This window comes from Vipera ursinii (genome assembly GCF_947247035.1).
Source record: "Vipera ursinii genome assembly, chromosome: 1".
Lineage (NCBI taxonomy): Eukaryota > Metazoa > Chordata > Lepidosauria > Squamata > Viperidae > Vipera > Vipera ursinii.
Window position 1 is genome coordinate 312,896,814 of NC_139512.1, and position 20,377 is coordinate 312,917,190.

The following is a 20,377-nucleotide window of genomic DNA, read 5'->3' on the forward strand; positions in this document are numbered from 1 at the left end:
TTTATTTCAGCCAAATATCAAGCTGAATTCATTTAAATAAAAAGTAAGTTGATATGGAAAATTAGAGGCAATATGATTTTGTATGGAAAAAATATAGCAGAGCCAGTTGAAAGAGTACCAAAGTCATTCTATTCACATGGCTTGTCCTGTTTCTTTCAAAATGCACTTCTTTCTATGCCTCAGGTCACTTCCATAAGATCAATCATTCCATGTACAGTATATTCAAAATCAATTTAGCATAGCTATGGAAAAGTTTGGCATTCGCACTAACAGAAGGAAAGGAAGATGAAAGAATGCATTTAACAAAAACTGCACTGTAGACTTCTTGCTATGAAAAGCTTTTCATACAATTTTTGGTGCAGCCAGTTAAATAGCAGTTAAACATGCTTTTGGTATACCATCATGCTTACTTCTTATAAGCTGTCTGTCTTCTATAACTTTAAAAGTATGCTGTGCTGCAGCTGCCAAAAGACAACACAGTCCTAGGGTGCATTAACAGAGGGATAGAATCAAGATCACACGAAGTGTTACTATCACTTTATAATGCCTTGGTAAGACCACACATGGAATGCTGCATCCAGTTTTGGTTGTCTCGATGTAAAAAAGATGTTGAGACTCTAGAAAGAGTGGAGAAAAAGAGTGCAGAGAACAGCAACAAAGAAGATTAGGAGACTGGGGGCTAAAACATATAAAGAAGAATTATAATTTTTCAGTATCTCCGCAGCAAGCTATTTTGGATTTGATTTTGAGATACAGCCAATATCACAAATGACTTTCTCCAAGCTGGTACCTAACCTTGTTCATTGGTGCTGATGGTATTATATTCTGGAAAATCTGGAAGGTATAAAGATATAAAAGGCTGACCTGGTAAAAGCTAAACAATTATTTGAAGCATATTTTAATTAAAAAAAGATAACTAAACGTAGTGAAAATCTATGAGTGTTTATATTTCACAAAGCAGACAAAACAAAAAAAAGGTTGAAAACTGACAGAAAATATATTGATCTTTATCCTCTGAACTTTCAGCTGGCCATTGCAATATAAAATAGAAAACGTCCTTTTGTTGTCTTTAGTATTTAAGTAAGATATTACTTTTTTTTAATGACTGCTATATATTTATGGTTTTCCAAAGCAAAACAGGTTGAAGTATTTGGGTATTAATTTCATTTCCAATATGTTTGTTTTAATTATGAAAAAATACCATTTAATTTTAAAGCACAACTGTTGAATGCATATGTATCCACAATTTCCGAGAGATTGTTTTGTTCATTTTCCACAGCGGGAACAAGGAGGATCTTTGGGTTCTTCCATATGCTATGGATTAGCATTATCAATCAAAAGGCATTATATTTTTTTTCTAGCTTTTCTTCTTTAGTAGTTATTATTTATCATTGCAAAAAATATGAAGCAATACCTGAAGAATAAGAGGTTACACATGGGAACTAATGAGTCTGGGTTACTCACACCAGCTTCAAATCCCTATTTTAAGCAGGGCAGCTAATCAACAAAAGTCTTTTCTGAAGTTAAAACTTAAAATTTAACACGGACCTAAACTTTCATGTACAATAATGCAGTTGCTCAGAACAATACAATGTAATCCTTTGTTGGCAGATAAATAAACATGGGGAATCCAGAGAGAAAAATGTAAACTGTAGAGTCAAATGACATCAAATGGAAAAAGACTACAGCTTGTACTAAGTCAAATATATTGAAATCTATGGGAAAATAAACCTTGCTACGGGCATTAAAAATAGTAATTTCGTGATTGTACAAACTCCTTAAGCTATGTATTTAAAACAAAACCAGCAGCTTACATACCCAGCTTTTTTTTTGCCTTCATTTCATTTAGGAAAACACTAAGAAAATGTGTACATGGATAAAAGTGAGATAATATTTGGATATCTACTGTATATATATATATGCACACATTTATGCATAAAAATTTTTTGAACAGACTCTGGTTCAAACAAATTTACATTTGGGAAAAGAGAAGCATGGGAAAACTGAAACTGATTTATCCTTTCCCACTCTGGACATAAGTAAACATATTTTGGGTATTACAAACTATATCTCCATTCACTCTCAGTAAGCTGAACTGCAATAACTAACCCCAGTAAGAAATTCCTCTGTTAAAAGAACTATGTGTTTTAGATCAGAAACAGATTCTTTAGGGTGTTGTTAGATAAGTATTTAAGATGTCATGTATTACAAAGTTACTTTGATTCTGGTTGCTTCTATTGATCTCTGCAGCAACTGAGATTGCTTTTCAGCAATATTTTGGACATGAATTGTAAACTTGTAAAGAGCAATTTGATGGGGGGGGGGAAATGTTTACTTGATGGGGGGGGGGGGAAAATGATGAAATACAAAAAAATTGTATAAATGGAATGTAAATGTGCCAGAGTCAAGCCTGGCACTTTAAAACCTCCAGCTATATACTTGATGCTATAAACAAGGAACCATTAAGGTAGGGAAGGGGGAGCATAGTGGAAATGAATACATGCGTGCATGCATTCATACATAATTTTTATCAGAAAAGTTTTTTAGAAGGTAAAACAATACAAATCTAAAGAAAAAAATAAAGTAAAATAAACAAAAGTGAAGTACAGTAAGAGAATAGAAACAAAATGAAAGAGCAAAGACAAAGGATAAAAGATGTAAAGATATAGAGAACTTCTTTACAGCACTTATAATCGTATCTATACCTTATTTTCTCTGTCTCTGTCTCTAAGATTAGATCATACTTCCCTTCTTTCCATATTCTATCCCTTCTTTCCATATTCTATCCTTTCTAATAATTAAACCATAAAACACAAGGTCATTTCTATAAAGGATTTCTAGTCAGCAATAAACATGTTGTTTTTTTCTTTAAAAAGCAAGTCAATTTTGCCAATCTTTATGTTATAATAATATCATTGCAGTACCATGTACAAAAACAAGCATCCATAAATACTTTCTGCTTGTCTGTCCAATTGCTCCAGCAAGAGAAATTCTGGTTTATCTGAAGTTTAATCTTTAAAATTCTTTACACCACGGTGTGTATTTGAAACCAGAAAACATCTATTTTTCATTAATCACCCACTCTTGATTTCAGCAGCTGTACAGTATTAGAGAAAAGGCCACAATAAAAATATATAACCTTTAAATATATATTATGTTAGGAGAATAGTTTGTACAAAATGTGTAAATTAGAATAAAGTGGTCACAAAATGATTAGAGAAATGTGTTCCAAATATATTCATTGTTCCTGCTAGTTTTAAAAAAATAAAAGGGAATGAAAAATGGACTGAATTTAGTAAACATTAGAAAGCAATTTTAGATATGGCAATATTTTTAAAAAACTTCTCAATGGCTGTAATTTCTATTTAGCATTTATGTCACAGCTAACTGTCATGCTTTATAGTTGAAACTAAGCTTCCTTTATGTGGAGAAGATAAAAGAAAGCAGTGCCATCTTCTCCTTCGCTCTCCTGCCTGCTGAACAGATTTGGCTCAGCTGCTTCAGAAGCTCTTAAATGGGGACAATGATAATTTTCTTAAGACACACAAAAAGACAGGAAGTTCTTCCTGCTTTATACACCAGACCCCAATTGATGCCACTTAGGAGATGCTGCCAATATTACCCTATTTTCCTATTGGACAGGCAGTCATCGGGAGGAAGGAAGAAAAATAATCTTATTTAGCAGGACCAGCAAGATACTTTGATCTGTTGTTAGCAAATTCAGGGCCTGGAATATAAATCCATACAAGGTTAGCTCAAGGGCACAGCACAATTCTCAGGATGTGAAACGATTTGTCTTGTGAGGGCTCTAAGGGAGGGAACCAGCCATAGAAAATCTACTGTACTCTTTTGTTTCTTTGCTGTAGAGTCTCAAGAGTATTTGGTTTTTCTAGCAAAGCCATTTCTGAAACCAGGTACCATCCAGACTCTAATTACATCAATCACAATAGAAAGTCAGTTCTGGAATTTGGAGCCAGCATGATGAAGCAGGAGGATGTGGAGAGGCTCCTGGCTGATTATTTCCTCCCTTTCAGTTGTGTATCTATTTCTATCATATGCACATTTCATTGATGCCAACTAAACATCTCCCTCAAAACCCTGTAATTATTGTGCCCCCTTCATTTTATTGATGTGAAGGCTACAAATGTGATACTGGTGGGATTCATCTGGCCACAGGCTGTACCTTTTATAGTCCTGGTTTAGAAAATTAAAGTATATCCATTTGCAAGTCATAAATGTTTCAAAAATATCCCAATTATCATCAAAATCGGTTTCAGCACAAGCCTCCAAAAGGAGCCTTGGTGGAGCAGTGGTCTAATGCCTCCTTAAGTAACACCAGCTGCCTGCAATTAGTGCAGGTTCGCATCCCACCAGGCTCAAAGTTGACTCAGCCTTCCATCCTTCCGAGGTAGGTAAAATGAGGACCCAGATTGTTGGGGGCAATAAGCTTTGTAATAATGCCGCTTGGGGGGGGGAAAGCCCTAATAAGCAGGCATATACATAGAATGAAGGCTATTGCTAAGCACACTGGTTTGTGCTTAAATTGTAAGCCGCCCTGAGTCTTCGGAGAAGGGTGGGATATAAATGGGATGGGATTAAATTTACAAAGAGGATGTCGTGCACAATTGATGAGATTGCCTTACTGATGATGCTGGGTTATTTAAAGTCAGGAAGGTCCACTTCAATAGATTCACAACTGAAAAACCCAGTTTACAGCCAGTGTTGGAAGGGGTATGGTGAACAGAGCATCCACAGCCGCAATCTTCTTTTTTTTATTCCCAGTGCTTTTGGAGGAAGGGACGGTGATAAAATGGCTGTAACTTTAGCAACCTCACCCAGTGTTTGTCTTTCTAGAAGGGATAACATAAACTACAATGCTTTTAGCAGTAGTTTCTAGTCTCTCTGGTGTGATGTGAAGATTAATTTTGCCATCTTTGGTCTTAAGTCCCAACTTTAAAGTTTGATGTCTTACTATCATGACTCAGACTTATGGAGAAGATACTGACTTTTCCCCTAAGAAATAAAAGCCATGCAATCAGATGAAAAGACTTGGGATTCTGGCTCAATTCCTGACTGATCTTGACAGAAGACAGCATTCACATTGGTTAACATGGGTTTACTCTCTGCTTTTTCACTCATTGTGAAATTCCATCTCCAAGGAATTCCTACTATTTTAAGGACTGGTGATATATGACAAGCTGATTTCCACGGCTGTAGATATCAAAGCCTTAATTAACAATGAGATATGCCTTTCAAATATAAGATATCGAAAGAAACATTTCCCACCCTGCAGCCACCTAAAATTAAAATTATTTCTCCCTTGGCTCCCAAACTTATCTCTCAGCTTGCCTCCCCCTCCCTTTTTTTCCTTTAAAAAAATTTGCTGTAAAAACAAGCAACTGCTGTTTTGTAGAATCGAGCAAGAGAAGAAAGATACCAGAGCACATTTCCCTGGAGGCCACTTGTTCTAATGTAAACAATTTTTAGAAAACCCAAAGGTTTCTTCTTGCCCCAATAATTCTGCTGCGCAGGAATATAATTACCATATATGTTTTTAGAATGAAGTTTTATTCTGTGTTTTTGCAAAAGCAGGATAAAATAAATCTAAAAATGTATATGCTTACAAGTACCATTGCAGGAGATTAATTTTAGATTCTGGGTTTAGGGATCTTGCAGTGACTCCCCCCTTGTTATTTCCTCTATTTCATAGTGTTGTATGCTGCTCCTCCTGTATCTCTGACTCTCTTGAACGTAGGATCCAAAGTCCTGTCCCCTGATAGCACCACAACATATAGGTGCTAATGTTTTGAACTACATGCTTTTATTCCATTTTTTCTGCTGCCAAAGTAACAAAAAAAATTGATAGCTTACATCATCAGTCAAGAACAGAAATTTGTAACATATATTTAAAGTTTAAAACATCCATGGTAAGAATGTAAATTATAAAAGCAAAGATCAAGCAACAATCTGTCATGATAAAACTTCTCCTAACCATAATAAAGTACAATACAATAAAGATAGTAACCACAAATCACCTACCAAATAGTGTCTGGAAAATGTCTGTCTCCAGAAACTTCTGAGATGTTAAGAGATGTAGCAATGTTTCATTCTAAGGCAGTGGCTCCAAACCTTTTTTATACCCCACACCCCTAGAACACTTCTGATATATTCTTGCACCCCTTACAGAAGTTCAAAATAACGGCAACCAATAATGCTTATACACTATAATTTTGAAAACCAAAGTTTTCAGACCCGCCGGAATGTTGTCTCGCATTCCCGGTTGGGAACCCCTGTTCTAAGGGGCAACTATTCCACAGGGCCAGGAGACCAAGTGAAAAATAATGCCTCCGTTCCCCTTATATCACAGAAGTGGGTTATAATTAGGAGCATGTCCACCTTTAAAGCCTTTCATGGCAGAGTTCCAGATTACCCGAGGAACCATTTCATTCCTATTGTATCATCCATTCCACTGATCCAGCAGGAAGGGCATGTTATAGACTTTATTGGGTAAGAATTTCGACTGGCAGAGTCTATGAGGGGAAGCCTTCTCTACTATTGCTCCATCTTGTGGAACATCTTAAACCTGGAAGTGAGGTTGATCTCTACCCTTTTGGCCTTCAGAAGAGTGTTAAAGCCTGGCTTTCTCAACTAGTATGGAAAACCAAGAGTGATGCACCTCCCTGAGGGTGGCTGGTGCCATGAAAATGCTGTCTTTTTAACTTCGTATATTTTATATGTTTTGGGTTTTTTTTGCTCTCTTATTGTAAACTGCCCAGAGACACTTATATAATGAGAAGGGCAGTGAATAAATCTGATAAATAAATATACAATTGTGGATATCCTGGCAGTTTATTTATTTATTTATTTATTTTATTACATTTATATACCGCCCTTTCCCTGAGGACTCAGGGCGGTTTACAGGGAGTTAAAAATCAGCCATACAAAAGTTAAAAAACCAATTTAAAAAAGATTAAACTAACCCTGTGCAATTAAAAAACCCCAATTAAAATAAATTTCTCCTCAGCCTGGGCCCGAGAGCTCAAAGAGCCAGGTCTTCAGGCCCCGGCGGAATGATCGGAGGTCGGGGGCAGTCCTCAGCTCCACTGGCAGCTGGTTCCAGAGGGCAGGCGCCCCCACTGAGAAGGCCCTATCCCTGGGTGTCACCCGCCACAATCTCTTACTGGTGGGACCAATAAAAATGTTTTTACATAAGGCACTTATGTAGTGCTAATATTCAAGGTTACATGCTCCTGTTCCTCCACCATACCCAATTTTTAGATGTGGCTCACAGAACATTCTAAATTTTGTTTAAAAATATTAAGAGAAACAAAGGAAATATTAAAAAATGTGCATCATCTTTGGGTGAAGCCTACATTAGAAGGTGAATAGAACGTATTTTCATTTATTTCAAATTTGAAGCAAACACTTCTTAACTGGGTCCAGCCAGATGGTGGGCTGCCATGAAATTCCATTCTCATCTATTTCTCCATAGCTTGTGCAGCACAAAGAAGTACAATATGTCTTTTGTTGCTTGAATAAAATTCCATGGCTGGAAAGAGAAGAACTATTTGATCTGGTGATTTATAAATTTGCTTTCAAATAAAACATATCATGGTGACTAGGGCAGTTTTGGTAATTTCCTAGCATTTGGACTGAGTTATAAAGATCCAGGGGGAAGGATTTGGAAGAGATCCCTAGTTTATTTGTTTGTCTCTTCAGCCAATCATTCATCCTGAACATAGGTGTGCTGAAATTTTGTGAGATGCACTAGGCCAGGCATGTCAAACTCGCGATGTCACATGATGTTGCGTGATGTATTGCAACTTTTCCCCCATTGCCGGCAATGGGATGGGCACGGTTTTGGCGTGATGCATCTGGCCTGTGGGCCAGCAGTTGACATGCCTGCACTAGGCAGTTGACATGATGTAGAGCAAATAATTATGTTACACACAGATAGGTTATTCTCTTATATTTTTACTTTAATACCCAACGTTTCCCCAGTATTCAGCATTATCTGACTCCTCAGTGCCAGGAATGCAATGTCTGAATTTGACATGGGACCTATTGTTGGAAATGTCATCATACTTTTATCTCAAATGAAAAGATTATGGACACAAACATTATTTTAAAGAACAGAAGCTTGAACATTCTGCAGTGATTTCCATGAAATCTGACACAGTTTGAAGATTCTATCTTGACCCCAAATTGCTGTTGAAAAAAAGCCCCTAAAATATATAATCATTTCTCTTTTTCTGTGCCAGATTATAAAGAATGGAATTCTCTTTTTCCACTTTTCATGCTGATTTTGGTCATTCAAGTGATCTACATCTGATTGGGCCAATTCTGGAGTTTCAATCTGGGCCTCTGTATTAGATGGGACAAAAAGCTCCCTACCCACTGAGAAATGATTAAATATAGTGGAAGTAATTTCATTTTATTTAAATCAAATCAAATTTATGTCCTGGTTCCATTCACATTTTGATTGTTGGCTCTCAAAACCAAATATAGTTCTCAACCCCAAACAAATTGTGCAGTAATGATAAAACGTATTTCATAATGTTGTGCAAAATATACTGTTCAAGGGATAAGCCAGTAGCTAAAGGAAAATAAATCTTCTGGATCTGAACTGGAAAGGGTTTGTAGTTTTTCACATGTCCAGAGGATAATGAAATATTCCATTCCTGGAATCATACAATTTTCACAATACCAATAATTCAAATACTTCGAACTTTTTTTTCAGTAATCCTTGAAACAGAACTGCATGATTGTCCATTTTTATTAAAGGTAGTTCTTGGCTTACATCCATTTGTTCAGTGGCCATTCAAAATTATGACACTGTTAAAACAAAGGACATACTACGGGTTGCCAAAGTTCCAGAAGTCATGTGATCGTGATGAGGCATGTAGATGCTCAGCTTGCAATTATGACATTGCAAGGAGGTACAGTCAAGTGAATACTATTTGTGACCTTCCCTGCTGACTTCCCACAAAGTCAATGTGGAAACCAGCAAGGAAATCAAAAATTGCTCCTGTAAATCGTTCCCACCTGTAGCATCCCATCTGCCCTGGCCTCCCCCAACTCACACATGGCCTCTGCCAGACCTCTCAAGCCCTTCTATAGATGACCAGGCTGAGCCTGAGGGCAGGTCAAATGCTTCATCAGTCTAGAGTCCCTGTGCTCCTGAAAGAGACCTAAGTCCAGCCCCCCCCACGAAGTCCATTGACTCTTATCTGGTACCAATTCGCATTGACCATTAGTTCAGATTATTGTGTATAGGTTGCATGGAATAAATTTGTAGTGCTTTTGTACTCTATCCTGGCTCCTGGTTTCTTGTGCCTTGACGCCTTCCCTAGCTTCCTCCCATCTGCAGCAGGGTCTAGGACAACTCACCACAACCAACTTGCTGTGGCCATCTCACCACAGGACAACTTGCGGTGGCCAATTTGCCACAGAACAATTCAATGATGTATTGTTTCATTTAATTACTTTTATTATTGGTGACCACATTTTCTTTGAAATTATTGTAACTCTTGTATTTATGGATTAACTTTATTTTATTATTATTGGCTAAGGTTCAGTTGAAATTAATATAACTTTTGTATTTGTTGAATTGTCCCATTCCTTCTGCAGCATGCCTCCACGTCACCCCAAGCTCCTTACTTGGGACTCCTACCACTTCCTGGTTAACGAATTATGTCTTGGGTTTATGGCAACCAGGACTGCCAGGATTGCTATTGCTAAGTGTTGAGATCACATGACACTAAACTTTACAACTGCATTGCTTAGTGAAGGAAATCCTGGTCCCAATTACCATTGTAACCCAAGGACTCCCTCTATTCTTCTTAGATATGATTTTGAAATTTAAAGTGTTTAATATACATTAGGAAGTATTTTTATTTATCCTGGGGAAGCTTATTATTGAACTGAAATATATTAGCAATTTTCCACCTTTCCATTAATGGAAATACTACCAATATTTTGTTTGAGCCTAATGGAAGGGAAAGAAAATGAACTGTTTAAATATGGCTTCTAGTCAAATCCATGTGAGGTTTACTATTGAATTTATAGGAGCCATGCTTAATGGATATTGGATACACTATGGAGTCCTTGATGTTTCATTATCTGACTAGATAACATCAACAGTTTTCATCACCACACTCACAAACACTGCTGATGTTCCCTATTCATGTAATGAAATGTCTGCAAGCAATTAAGCTCAGAAAGCACCAAGACTTGATAGTTCAACTCTGAGCTATATATGTTCTCTTCTCGTTATTGGATACAGCACCCGAAGTACAGTAATAATAAGTCATGGAACTTGTTCCTCTGATAGTGTAAGAAGCAATTTTATATCAAATCAAATTGTTTATTTGGTAGTCCTCAAATTATCTATTTTACTCTAACAGGCTGCTAAATCCTTAGGCAGTGGCCTTTCTCAACCTCTTTAATCTTATTTTTTCACTGATTATATAAAAATTGTTTTCTGAAGCACTTCTATGCAGAACATGAGCTGCATCATGGAGGTATTGCCTTACTAATAACTAATCATAACAGTTTACTGTCTTTGCTATCAGATGTAATCTCTAGTCTCCAGCAGTTGCTGGAAGCAAAGATGGAAGCTTGCTTGCTTGCTTATTGATTGATAGATGAAAAATTATATAGCCGCCTACTTACTCAAGAGACTCCAGGCAGCTTACAAACAGTAAAAACACAATAGAAAATAACAACCACCCCACTACTGCACTCCTAATCTACATATGGGTTTCAGAGGCTTCTGGATGTAATAATACAATGATGGAGTAGATTTTGTTGCTGTTCTGTTCTGGCAGGACTCTTATTCCTGCAATTTTAATTTCTTTTTTTGTTATTCTTTTCAAGCTAATGAAGCAATATCTGGTTAAACTTTCAACTGAAAGTTTACTTAATAGATTAAAGCATTTTTATAATAAGTAAACAAATTTTTAAAAAACTTACATAAAGTAATGAGGAAAAAATGTGTAATCAAACTCTTTTGCCAGCACATAATACAGACCATTTCAAATAACAATATACAGCAGGTTAGAATGGGGAAGGGTTAAGATACAGACTGGGGATATAGCAACCTGATCAAACAAAAGACATGGGTCAGAAACAGCATTTTCTGCTCTCCGCTTCACTGAAATTTCTAGAAGAAAGAATCTATAGTTTTTCAAGAATTACAATATATGGCCGGCCAAGATAACAGAATAACAATTGAGAATGCTCAAGATTAAGACTTTCATAATCAATCAATAACAGTAACCCACTGCACTATATCCCATTCCTGCACAATACAGTATTGCTAATATTGTTATATGTTGTATGTTCCTATGACAATAAGATGAGAATCATGTTTCAAAGTTTTTCAGTTTTTGTTTGTATATACAAGCAAGTAAATAATTTAGGGCAATTTCAGATGACCTTCTATTCTGCTTTATTAATAAAATATTAACTGTAGCATCAGTTATCTGAAGGGCTTATTGCTTTTACAATAATATATAAATAAGAACATAGAATACATATTATTGCCTTAAAATTTGAATAGAATACATTGTAACACAGTCATGTAATACATTGTAACACAGTCATGAGTGAACAGACAGATTATGGGATTCTGCCCCATGGATTGAAATTTATTGAACTTTAGGATGAAAAGTGAAGACACTGTAATCACTTTAAAATAAGAATTGAACACAGAATTGAGCAGGTATTTATTTAACTTAAACTGTTGAATCATGTAGAGCTCAGATCATCTTACTTTATGGAGGTAGTGTAGAACTAGCAGCTTTTCTCAGGACAACTGGGAATCAATCATCCAGGTTGATTTTTATTGGAGAAAATAATCCTGTAGACCATAACTGTCCAATTTTTGGCTAGCCTGGGCACACTGAATGAAGAATTGTCTTGGGCCATATATAAAATATATAATATAGTTAATATATATAAATAACAAACAAACTTTATTTTTTATATTTTTTGTTGTCTTGTGGGGCCACATTACTAGCTTCCAGGGCTACATGCAGCCTGTATGTAAAAATTCTGTTTATTAGAATCAGGTGTTCACAAAGCAGGACCCTCAATTAAAAGAGAAGATGAAACGAAATGAAATGTCCATTCTCTAGATAAACAGAGTTCATTTGGGAAACTGATATATCTTCAATCCTGAATATTTAGAAATTAATTCATATTTTACATTCATGCAAGAGGGTTAGATGGCAGATGCAAGGTTATCCCAGATTTTGCTACAACAACCATAGCATAAAAATGAAGGAGAAAATCCCCAGTTTATGAACATAGAACATCTTTGGTGGTTAGATAATGGTGACTGATTGTTGAAAACTTTAAAATCTTCCCAAAAAAAGCATACAAAGCTTAATGACAGATTTCTTTTTCACTTGCTTTGCATTCTCTTTCTCTGGGTAAGCGGCTCTGTTGAAAGGAAGACTTGGAAGACTTGGAAGTCCCCAACAAAGCTCTCTTTACTTGACACAATATTTCAATCTTACTAGGATATACCAAGATCAATCTAAATTCTAGTAAGTAGTAGTAGCACTATGCAAAGGAGACACATACTCTAGTTTGCAAAAGTACAAAAATGTTTAATGAAAAAGGAATCCTTTAACAATGACACTATTTTCAGTAATGACCCACTAAGATATTCAGCAGATATAAGAAAGGCAATGTTGTCATTAAGGAAAAATGGAACAACAGAAGCAGAAGGGTGAATTTAAAAGTATCCTGAATGCAGCAAACATTTTATTGAAGGATTTTTTTTGCAATATTTAGAAGGAAATTGCCAATTTATGTTTTATTCCTTCTTAAGGGGAAAAGACCTCAATGAAGCAATAGATGGCAGCTCTGCATATTGTACTTTATGCTGTATGTGTGTCCGTGCATGTGCATGTACACACACACACACACTGTAAAACATTTGCATTTAATTGCAGAAGCCAAAAAACAAACCAACTGCAGAAGCCATACACACACCCCATACAATTTGCATTTAACTGAAGAAGCCAAAGACTCTTTAAAAATGGTTGTTTAAGGCAGATGAACCTTCTGAGCCCAAATTAAGAGAAACATTATCAGCAGGACAATCAGAAACTGGTACCCAGGAGACTTATGCATTTGTTCTTTCTTTGAAAAGGACAATGAGCTCTTGTTTTATGCTTGTTCCTATTTCCCATCCTTCCTATTTTGAAAGGTGATGATAAACTCTCTCTTGCTGTGGTATATACTGTTGTTTATTTTGAGTTTTTATATTTTGTGAGTAGAATTACTATTGCAAGAATTATTATTGCAAGCTGTATAAACTGAATAAATAATCTCCACTGAATGCATTTTGGGCTAAACGGCCAATGGGCCTCACACATTTTCTTAAGGCTGCCTCAGAAAATAAATGATGCAGAAATTCAGTGGGGGCAGTACACACTTATGGCAGCTTGTACTCTTCATGTCAGAGGGCTATATTAATACTTCCAATGAAGAAAATGGTTTCATTCAGTTAACTCTGCCAAAAGCTTTTGCTGACACAGATGGTATTCATGGTGCTTTACTTAATTTCCTGAGTTGCCCACATTGCTACCTGAAGACATTTTGCTAGTAGAACAATGTGTTCCATTAATTTCATCAGCCTGCTTTTATAATTCTGCTACTGGAAGAAAAAAAATTGTAAATTTCTTAAGTTTTCTTTAATCATAACTTTCACTGGCAAAGAGTATTTTTAATAGGAGAAATATCATGAAGACTCACCAGAATTAATCTAACATGTCCAAGTGCATTATTTGTCATGTGAACAATATGTAGTTTATTTCCTTGCAAAACTTTCAGACACCTGTTACGCTAACTAGAAACATTGGAGAATGTTCTTATGTCTGATTCCAGAAAATTTACCATGATTTTATTAGAAAAAATGTTAACCATCACAAAACACCTGCATGACTTCTGTTTAATATCTTCCCTGGGCAAGTTTGAGTTCAGTTGTTTTACTTAATATTTGTTAACACATTTTAGGCTACACAGATTCACTCAGTAAGACTCCTATAGATTTTTTAAAAACTTCCTTCCTACATTTTTAAGGCATTAGAATACTTTCAGGATTATGCTACTTTAAAAGTCAGGCAGGAGATTTTTTGGGGAATGTTTCCTCATACAAACATTTTTTAAAAAAACAAAACTTCACTTTAGTAAAGATTACCCTTATTCCCCAAAACAGAACTATCCTTTTTGGAGCTTCGTCATATTACTGACAATGATAATTGCTTGACAAGATAGATCTCTGAAAAAGGCGAGGCAAATAAATGACACACCATAAAAATTTCCCCTTGTTCTCACCCTGGCATCTGTGGAAAGCTTCTAACAGTAGTAGTACTCTAGCTGTCACTATTAAATAGCACATTGTTTTACTGAAAATTGCTATTAAAATAAATGCTTTTTAAAAATTATGCTTGTTGATACTGCTTGTAAGTGACTTTGGTAGGCTTTGAATATATTTGATCTTCCTTCCTTGTATTGTATGTTTATATACATTTTTGCTTTCAAAGAGACTTTCCAAGCATTATAGGAATGCATCAGTTTTATCAGTAACACCAGGTACATTACTGTTAATGGGCACTCTTGTTCCTGTGTTGAAATATGCATATACTAGGTATGTGTTTGTATATTAATATATCTACAATAATATCTCTACCTGATTTATAAAGATTCCTTGATGCCTATGACTTCAAGGAGGCATCAGTACATCCAATGAACCTATACAGCAGCTGGTCTAGTCACAGTATAATATGCAGGCAGCAAAGAGATATTCAAATGCTTCCTGAAAAAGATGTCTTACATGTCAGTACAATTTAGGAAATGCTCCATGACATTTTATGGATTCTTGAAAATGCTTTCTTGAAAATGCTTTCCAGAGTTCATTTTTATCGTAACTGTACAGTAGAGATTTTTTCTGGGCCAAAAATGTATACATGTCGTATGTTCTTTCATAGAGGAATTTTTAAAAGCAGTTCCAAAATGCAGCAAGCAATAGAGGTAGTCTTCAACTTATGACCACAATTGAACTCAGAATTTATGTTGTTAAGTGAGAAGTTTGTTAAGTGAGTTTTGCCCCATTTTATGACTTTTCTTGCCACATTTGTTAAGTGAATCACTGCAGTTGTTAAATAAGTAACATTGTGATTAAGTGAATCTGGCTTCCCCCATTGACTTTGCTTGTCAGAAGGTCACAAAAGATAGTCACATGATGCTGGGACACTGCAACCGTTATAAATATGAACCAGTTGTCAAGCTTCCAAATGTGAATCACGTGGCCATGGGGAGGCTGCAATGGTCATAAGCAGTGGTGGGATTCAGCCAGTTTGCACCACTTCAGCAGAACCGGTAGCTAACTTTTTGTTACCCAGGCCCAGAATGGATTTCTGGAAGTGGCATCCACACAGAGAACCGGTTGTTCACATATTTGAATCCCACCACTGGTCATAAGTATTAAAAAAAGGTCATAAATCACTTTTTTCAGTGCCGTTGTAACTTCAAATGGTCACTAAATGAACTTTATAAGTGAAGGACTACCTGTAATGGTGAAATTATTTCAGAGAGCAGAAGCCATTTTAGTTGCTGACAATGGAAGATTTAGATAAGGAATGAAGATAACCAGAAGTGATATAGTCTAATTCTCCCCCCCCAAGGAAGCTGGCAACACCAGAACTATTCCTGTATATTAGTTTTCCCAATTGGATACCCTTCAGGTGAGTTAGTGTACTGCACCCAGAATTTTTAGCTAGAAAGACCCAAAAGCACAAGACACATTTTGATTGATTCTTCAGAAAAAATGGATTAATAACTGAGTCTTCATCCGTAAATGTGTCTACTTTATAACTACATTGTTATCTATCATAAAAATCCCAACTGTATAATTATGATGTCACACATAATAAATTCTGGAAACCATATTCAAGAAATAATTTTCAGGTATCCACAAAATGTTATGAAGTTTTTCCTATAATGCACTCACATGCAAGGAATTTCTATACTACAGTGATCTCAGTAGTATTCCTAAGTATAACTGAGAGTCATTAAAAATGTAGTATTTTATTTTGAATGATATCAGATCAACAAGTGTGTTATTTCTATGCAATGAATTAATCAGGTATTTTATCCATTCTCTCTTATTAGATCTCTAAATTCTGCAGTCTAAAATTTAAGACAAAGAATCTGGGGCAGATCAGCTGTTCTGAAATAGATCTTATTTTATTCAGGAAAACCATGCCAAACAAAACTTTTCTAATGCAAAATCTGTCTGTCGAGGGCTCTGGTTTTAATTTGTTTTTACTTTTGCTGTAATCTCTGACAATCAGCTCTTCTGTAATTAGAAGACACACTATAATTTCCTACAAACACCCCTCCTTTTCCCCAACCCATCAATGTAGCCAACATTTGGAACAGATATTACTCATCAACAAAGATCTCTCCATTTTAAATTACATTACAAAATTATAGGCATTGTGCTTTTTTAAAAAATCTAATATTAAAGTTATGTACTAAATTGTATATTAATATTTAAAATACTCTGAATCAGTGTATTTAAATCCAGAATTTTCTAGCTTTTTTATAAGTACATCAAACATGATATAATGTCCATTTTTGTTGCTCACATTTCCAATATGTTTTAAGTGCCTTTATACATTCTAGACAATTTCTCTGGTGACATATGCCAACAATACATCATTTTTTAAAAATTCTGTTTAAGATTATAGCTATGTACATTTCAATCCTTTCAGATACATATATTCACATTATTCCATCTGACTGTCAACTGCAACTTCTTCCTTTAGCTCCTGAAGGTACATTTACCTTGTCTTCAATCCATAAATCATTCTTACTTGTACTGATTGTTATTTTAGTGTTTTCCCTTTTAATCCAGTATGTCCAGTAGCAGCAGCCTTATGATGCTTAAAATCTGTAATGCTTTGTTCCCTATGACATTGGAAAGGAGTACTGGATGTGTTCAAAGAGGCACCTATTGGGTATTTCAGGCAGATGCTGGATGGAGATGTTTTAATAACTGTCTTACTTTTTGCTATTGCAAAGAAAACTATGGAATGAATGTTTACTTACTAGTGCTCACTCAGTCTAAAAGAACTTCATGTAACTTTTGAATGTAAACTTGAGCAGATATGGAAGCACCTACTGTACCTTCACTTGAGCAATTTGTCCTCCAGAGCTGGACTGTACAACACGTACTTCCTCAATTGTTTTTGTTGGCTTTGCACAAGAAAATAGTGGTATCATAGTGAAATGACAGGTGTAAGAGTTGCTTACAGGAACTCAAAAGTTACACACCTTGTTAAGCCTGTGTTGGACTAAATGGGGCTTTGGGAGAGGCGTACACAAAGGCCCTTGACAAAATCCTGGTGTCAGGTCTTGCTGCAGCGTCATGATTAGCAAATAAATATTGCTTGACCTTCTAAAGAAGGAAGGCTGCAAAGCTAGAAAGTTCAGCCTCTTTCTTTGCCTAACATGGGCTTAAGGCAAATGATCTAGGCCAGGATACCAGTGTTTGAATAATAAAAAAAAATAAGAAATAAAGACCATTCGCAAACAGACTAAGCCAGGGGTGGGCAACCTCGGCTCTTTTATGACTCGTGGACTTCAATTCCCAGAATTCCTGAGCCAGCATAGCTGGCTCAGGAATTCTGGGAGTTGAAGTCCACGAGTCATAAAAGAGCCGAGGTTGCCCACCCCTGGACTAAGCCGAATAAAGATTGGCAATTGGGACAGCAAATTTTTACAATGGTATAATTTTCCGCAGGCTCAATAAATCGGTGAAATCGATGAACTCCAATCCCGAATCCATTCCATCTGGCAGCTCCCCATGAAACTACACGGGTTCCTCTCGAACAAGTCTTTCTTTAATTGCCAGTAACAGTCTTCCGCTAAGAATCCTCTAAATCGGTCAGCTTTTCGCTGGGATGTTGTTATTCCCGAGAAAAGCCGCTGGACTAACGCTTTCCCCCGAAACACGCTGCCGCCCCAAAATCGCCCAAGCTCCAGGGCAGCCTTACTTGGAGTCAAGCCTCCCTCTTATTCCTCTTCTGACTTTACAAGGAACCGGGCCGCAGGCGTAACAAACTGAAGGCGCCACCGCCAGCTTCCCTTCTCCCAGGCCCGCCTCGCCCCCAGACCCTCCAGGCGCTCCGCAACGGCCGCTGGAGGGGAAGCCCCGGCTGCCAAAGGAAGGCGGAGTCGGAAGCGCGAAAGCAACGCGGCCGCTGCAGGGCGGGCTCAAAAGCGGCTGGGGGAGGGGGTTAGAAACTGGCAGCGGCTACCGCTCCTGCGAGAGGTGGTCGGAGGGAGCGAGCGGGCGGGCGGGCAGGCAGGCAGGCAAGCGGGGTAGTTTTTTTTTTTTTTTGCCGAGCAGCTGCGCCGGAGGCGCGTGGGGCGCGAAAGCAGCGGCGGCGGCAGGGAGGGAACGCGAGCGGGCCAGCGCGTGCTGCGGGTGCGGAGTGGGCAGCCGCGGCGCGAAGTGAATGAGCTGCCCCCCCTCCCCGCTTGCCGCCTCTTCCTCCTGCCTTCTCAAACGGAGCCGGCGGCTCGAGGTCGAACTCGCGAGGTTGACGCCGCGGCGCCCAAAATGGACGGTTTCGCCGGCAGTTTGGGTAAGTTGAGGCGCCTGGTAATGGCTCGGGGTGGCAGTCGGTCGGGACAGCGTTGCCACAAGTGTGTGTCGTCTCTGACGCCTCAGTCCAGGCCAGGGCCATTTCCTCCTTCGGATTCTTTAGCGCGGAGAGGCAGACTCGGGCGACGCGAAAGCGCCTCAGACCTCCTCCGGGATCCTCAAGGTGAACGTTTTTCTTCGCGGCAAAGTGTAGCGGCGGCGAGCCTGTCGCCCTGACCTTCCTCTTTTTGTAAGCTGCCGGCCGAAGTCTTTCGTCTGAAAAATGCATGCCGGGGAAGGGGAGGGAGAAGGCAGGTGGGAAGAGAAAATCAGATGTTGGGGAATATTGACAGAAAAGCATGGATGTATTTCGGGGGGAAAAAAATTGTAAATTGGAACGAGCAGGGTGACTTCAGGACATTAAGATACTGGGATGTTGTATATAAATCTGATACGCACAAATTCATTGCTGTTTTCCTGGAACAAAGTACATACACACTAATGTATGCATGACTTTATCATTCAGTTGCTCTCTTTTCAAGGAGAAAAACGAGCAGTTCTTGTTCTTGCTACGTTCTGACCTCTCCAACGGCGCTGATAAAATCATAAGTGTATTAAAAACCTTTCTATGGAGAAGAAACGGATAGCATCTTTGCTACCTTGACTGACGTCTCTCTCCATGCCTGTTGTCTTAGGAGTTGCTTTTCTCTGCTTTTCTCCTCCAGATTTACTACAAGTCTTGATTTATGTTTGTGTGTGTGTGTGTGTATAAGGAGACGATTTCATTGAAGTTATTATAGGTGAACCTGTTATTTGCCCTTAGGTAGTGAATCCAAATTATTATTTTTACTTAAAGGACAAAGAGATAAAAATGGACATTTTTGTCCCCCCCCTTTTAAATTTCAGAAAGAGTTACAAAAAATCCCTCTAGTGAAATATTTAATTTTATAGTAATGAATGCAGTAAAGCATATACTCATATTTGTTATATCTCCCTTAAAATACTAACAGGGTAGTACAGTTCTTGTACCCAAATAGTGTATGGAGGACAAACAGTGCAGTACAACTCTCAAATGCAAGAAGAGCAAGATACATTTCTGCTCATCCTGTGCATTGCTAATTTTCACCAAAGAAGGAATGACGATTTAGTGCCTCAATGCCTCCTTTGCTTATAGGCTTTTCTATTGCCAGCTTTTACTGTAATGGCCAGTGGGTCACTTTCACCTGAATTCTTGAGTCCTAAGTATCTAAGGACCTTAAACTGTTTTATTGCTTATTGATAGTTTCTTCTGAATTGTGATGTTTTTGGAACTTGTCAAACTGAATTTATAATAGATTTTTTTTAAGATTCTGCGGCTTTGTAGAAAAATTAATACATTGTAAAATAAAGTAAATTAATTAGGGATATTGTAAATAGAACCAAATGATAATTGAAAGAGTAAATTAGTGTTTATATACTGCATTGTATGTTCTTTAAATAGCAAAGTTAATTTAGACTAGTAAGTGGTGATATGAAAGTGAACAATGCACAATGCGTTTATTCCAATTTTCCAGAAATTTCTGGATTGTTTTCCTGAGAAGAGTAGGAAAAGTATTCCTTTTCTAATGGCTTCAAAATTTCTGAAAATGTTACATCTTTGCACAAGATGGCAAAACATTGCTTGGAGATATGATTGTGATTGCGTGTTGATGCCCTATAAAAGGCTGT

At 37.3% G+C, this 20,377-nt stretch overlaps 1 protein-coding gene across 1 annotated transcript in view; it reads left to right on the forward strand.

The window, feature by feature from the left end:
• Positions 1–18,330: 18,330 nt before the first annotated feature.
• The window catches only part of EML4 (EMAP like 4), a 157,322-nt gene continuing 155,275 nt past the window's right edge, over positions 18,331–20,377 (forward strand). Inside the window, exon 1 of the mRNA XM_083361946.1 lies at positions 18,331–18,671. Within this exon, the coding sequence (XP_083218072.1) occupies positions 18,647–18,671 (25 nt within the window). The 5' untranslated portion in view covers positions 18,331–18,646. The remainder of the gene's footprint in view (positions 18,672–20,377) is intronic.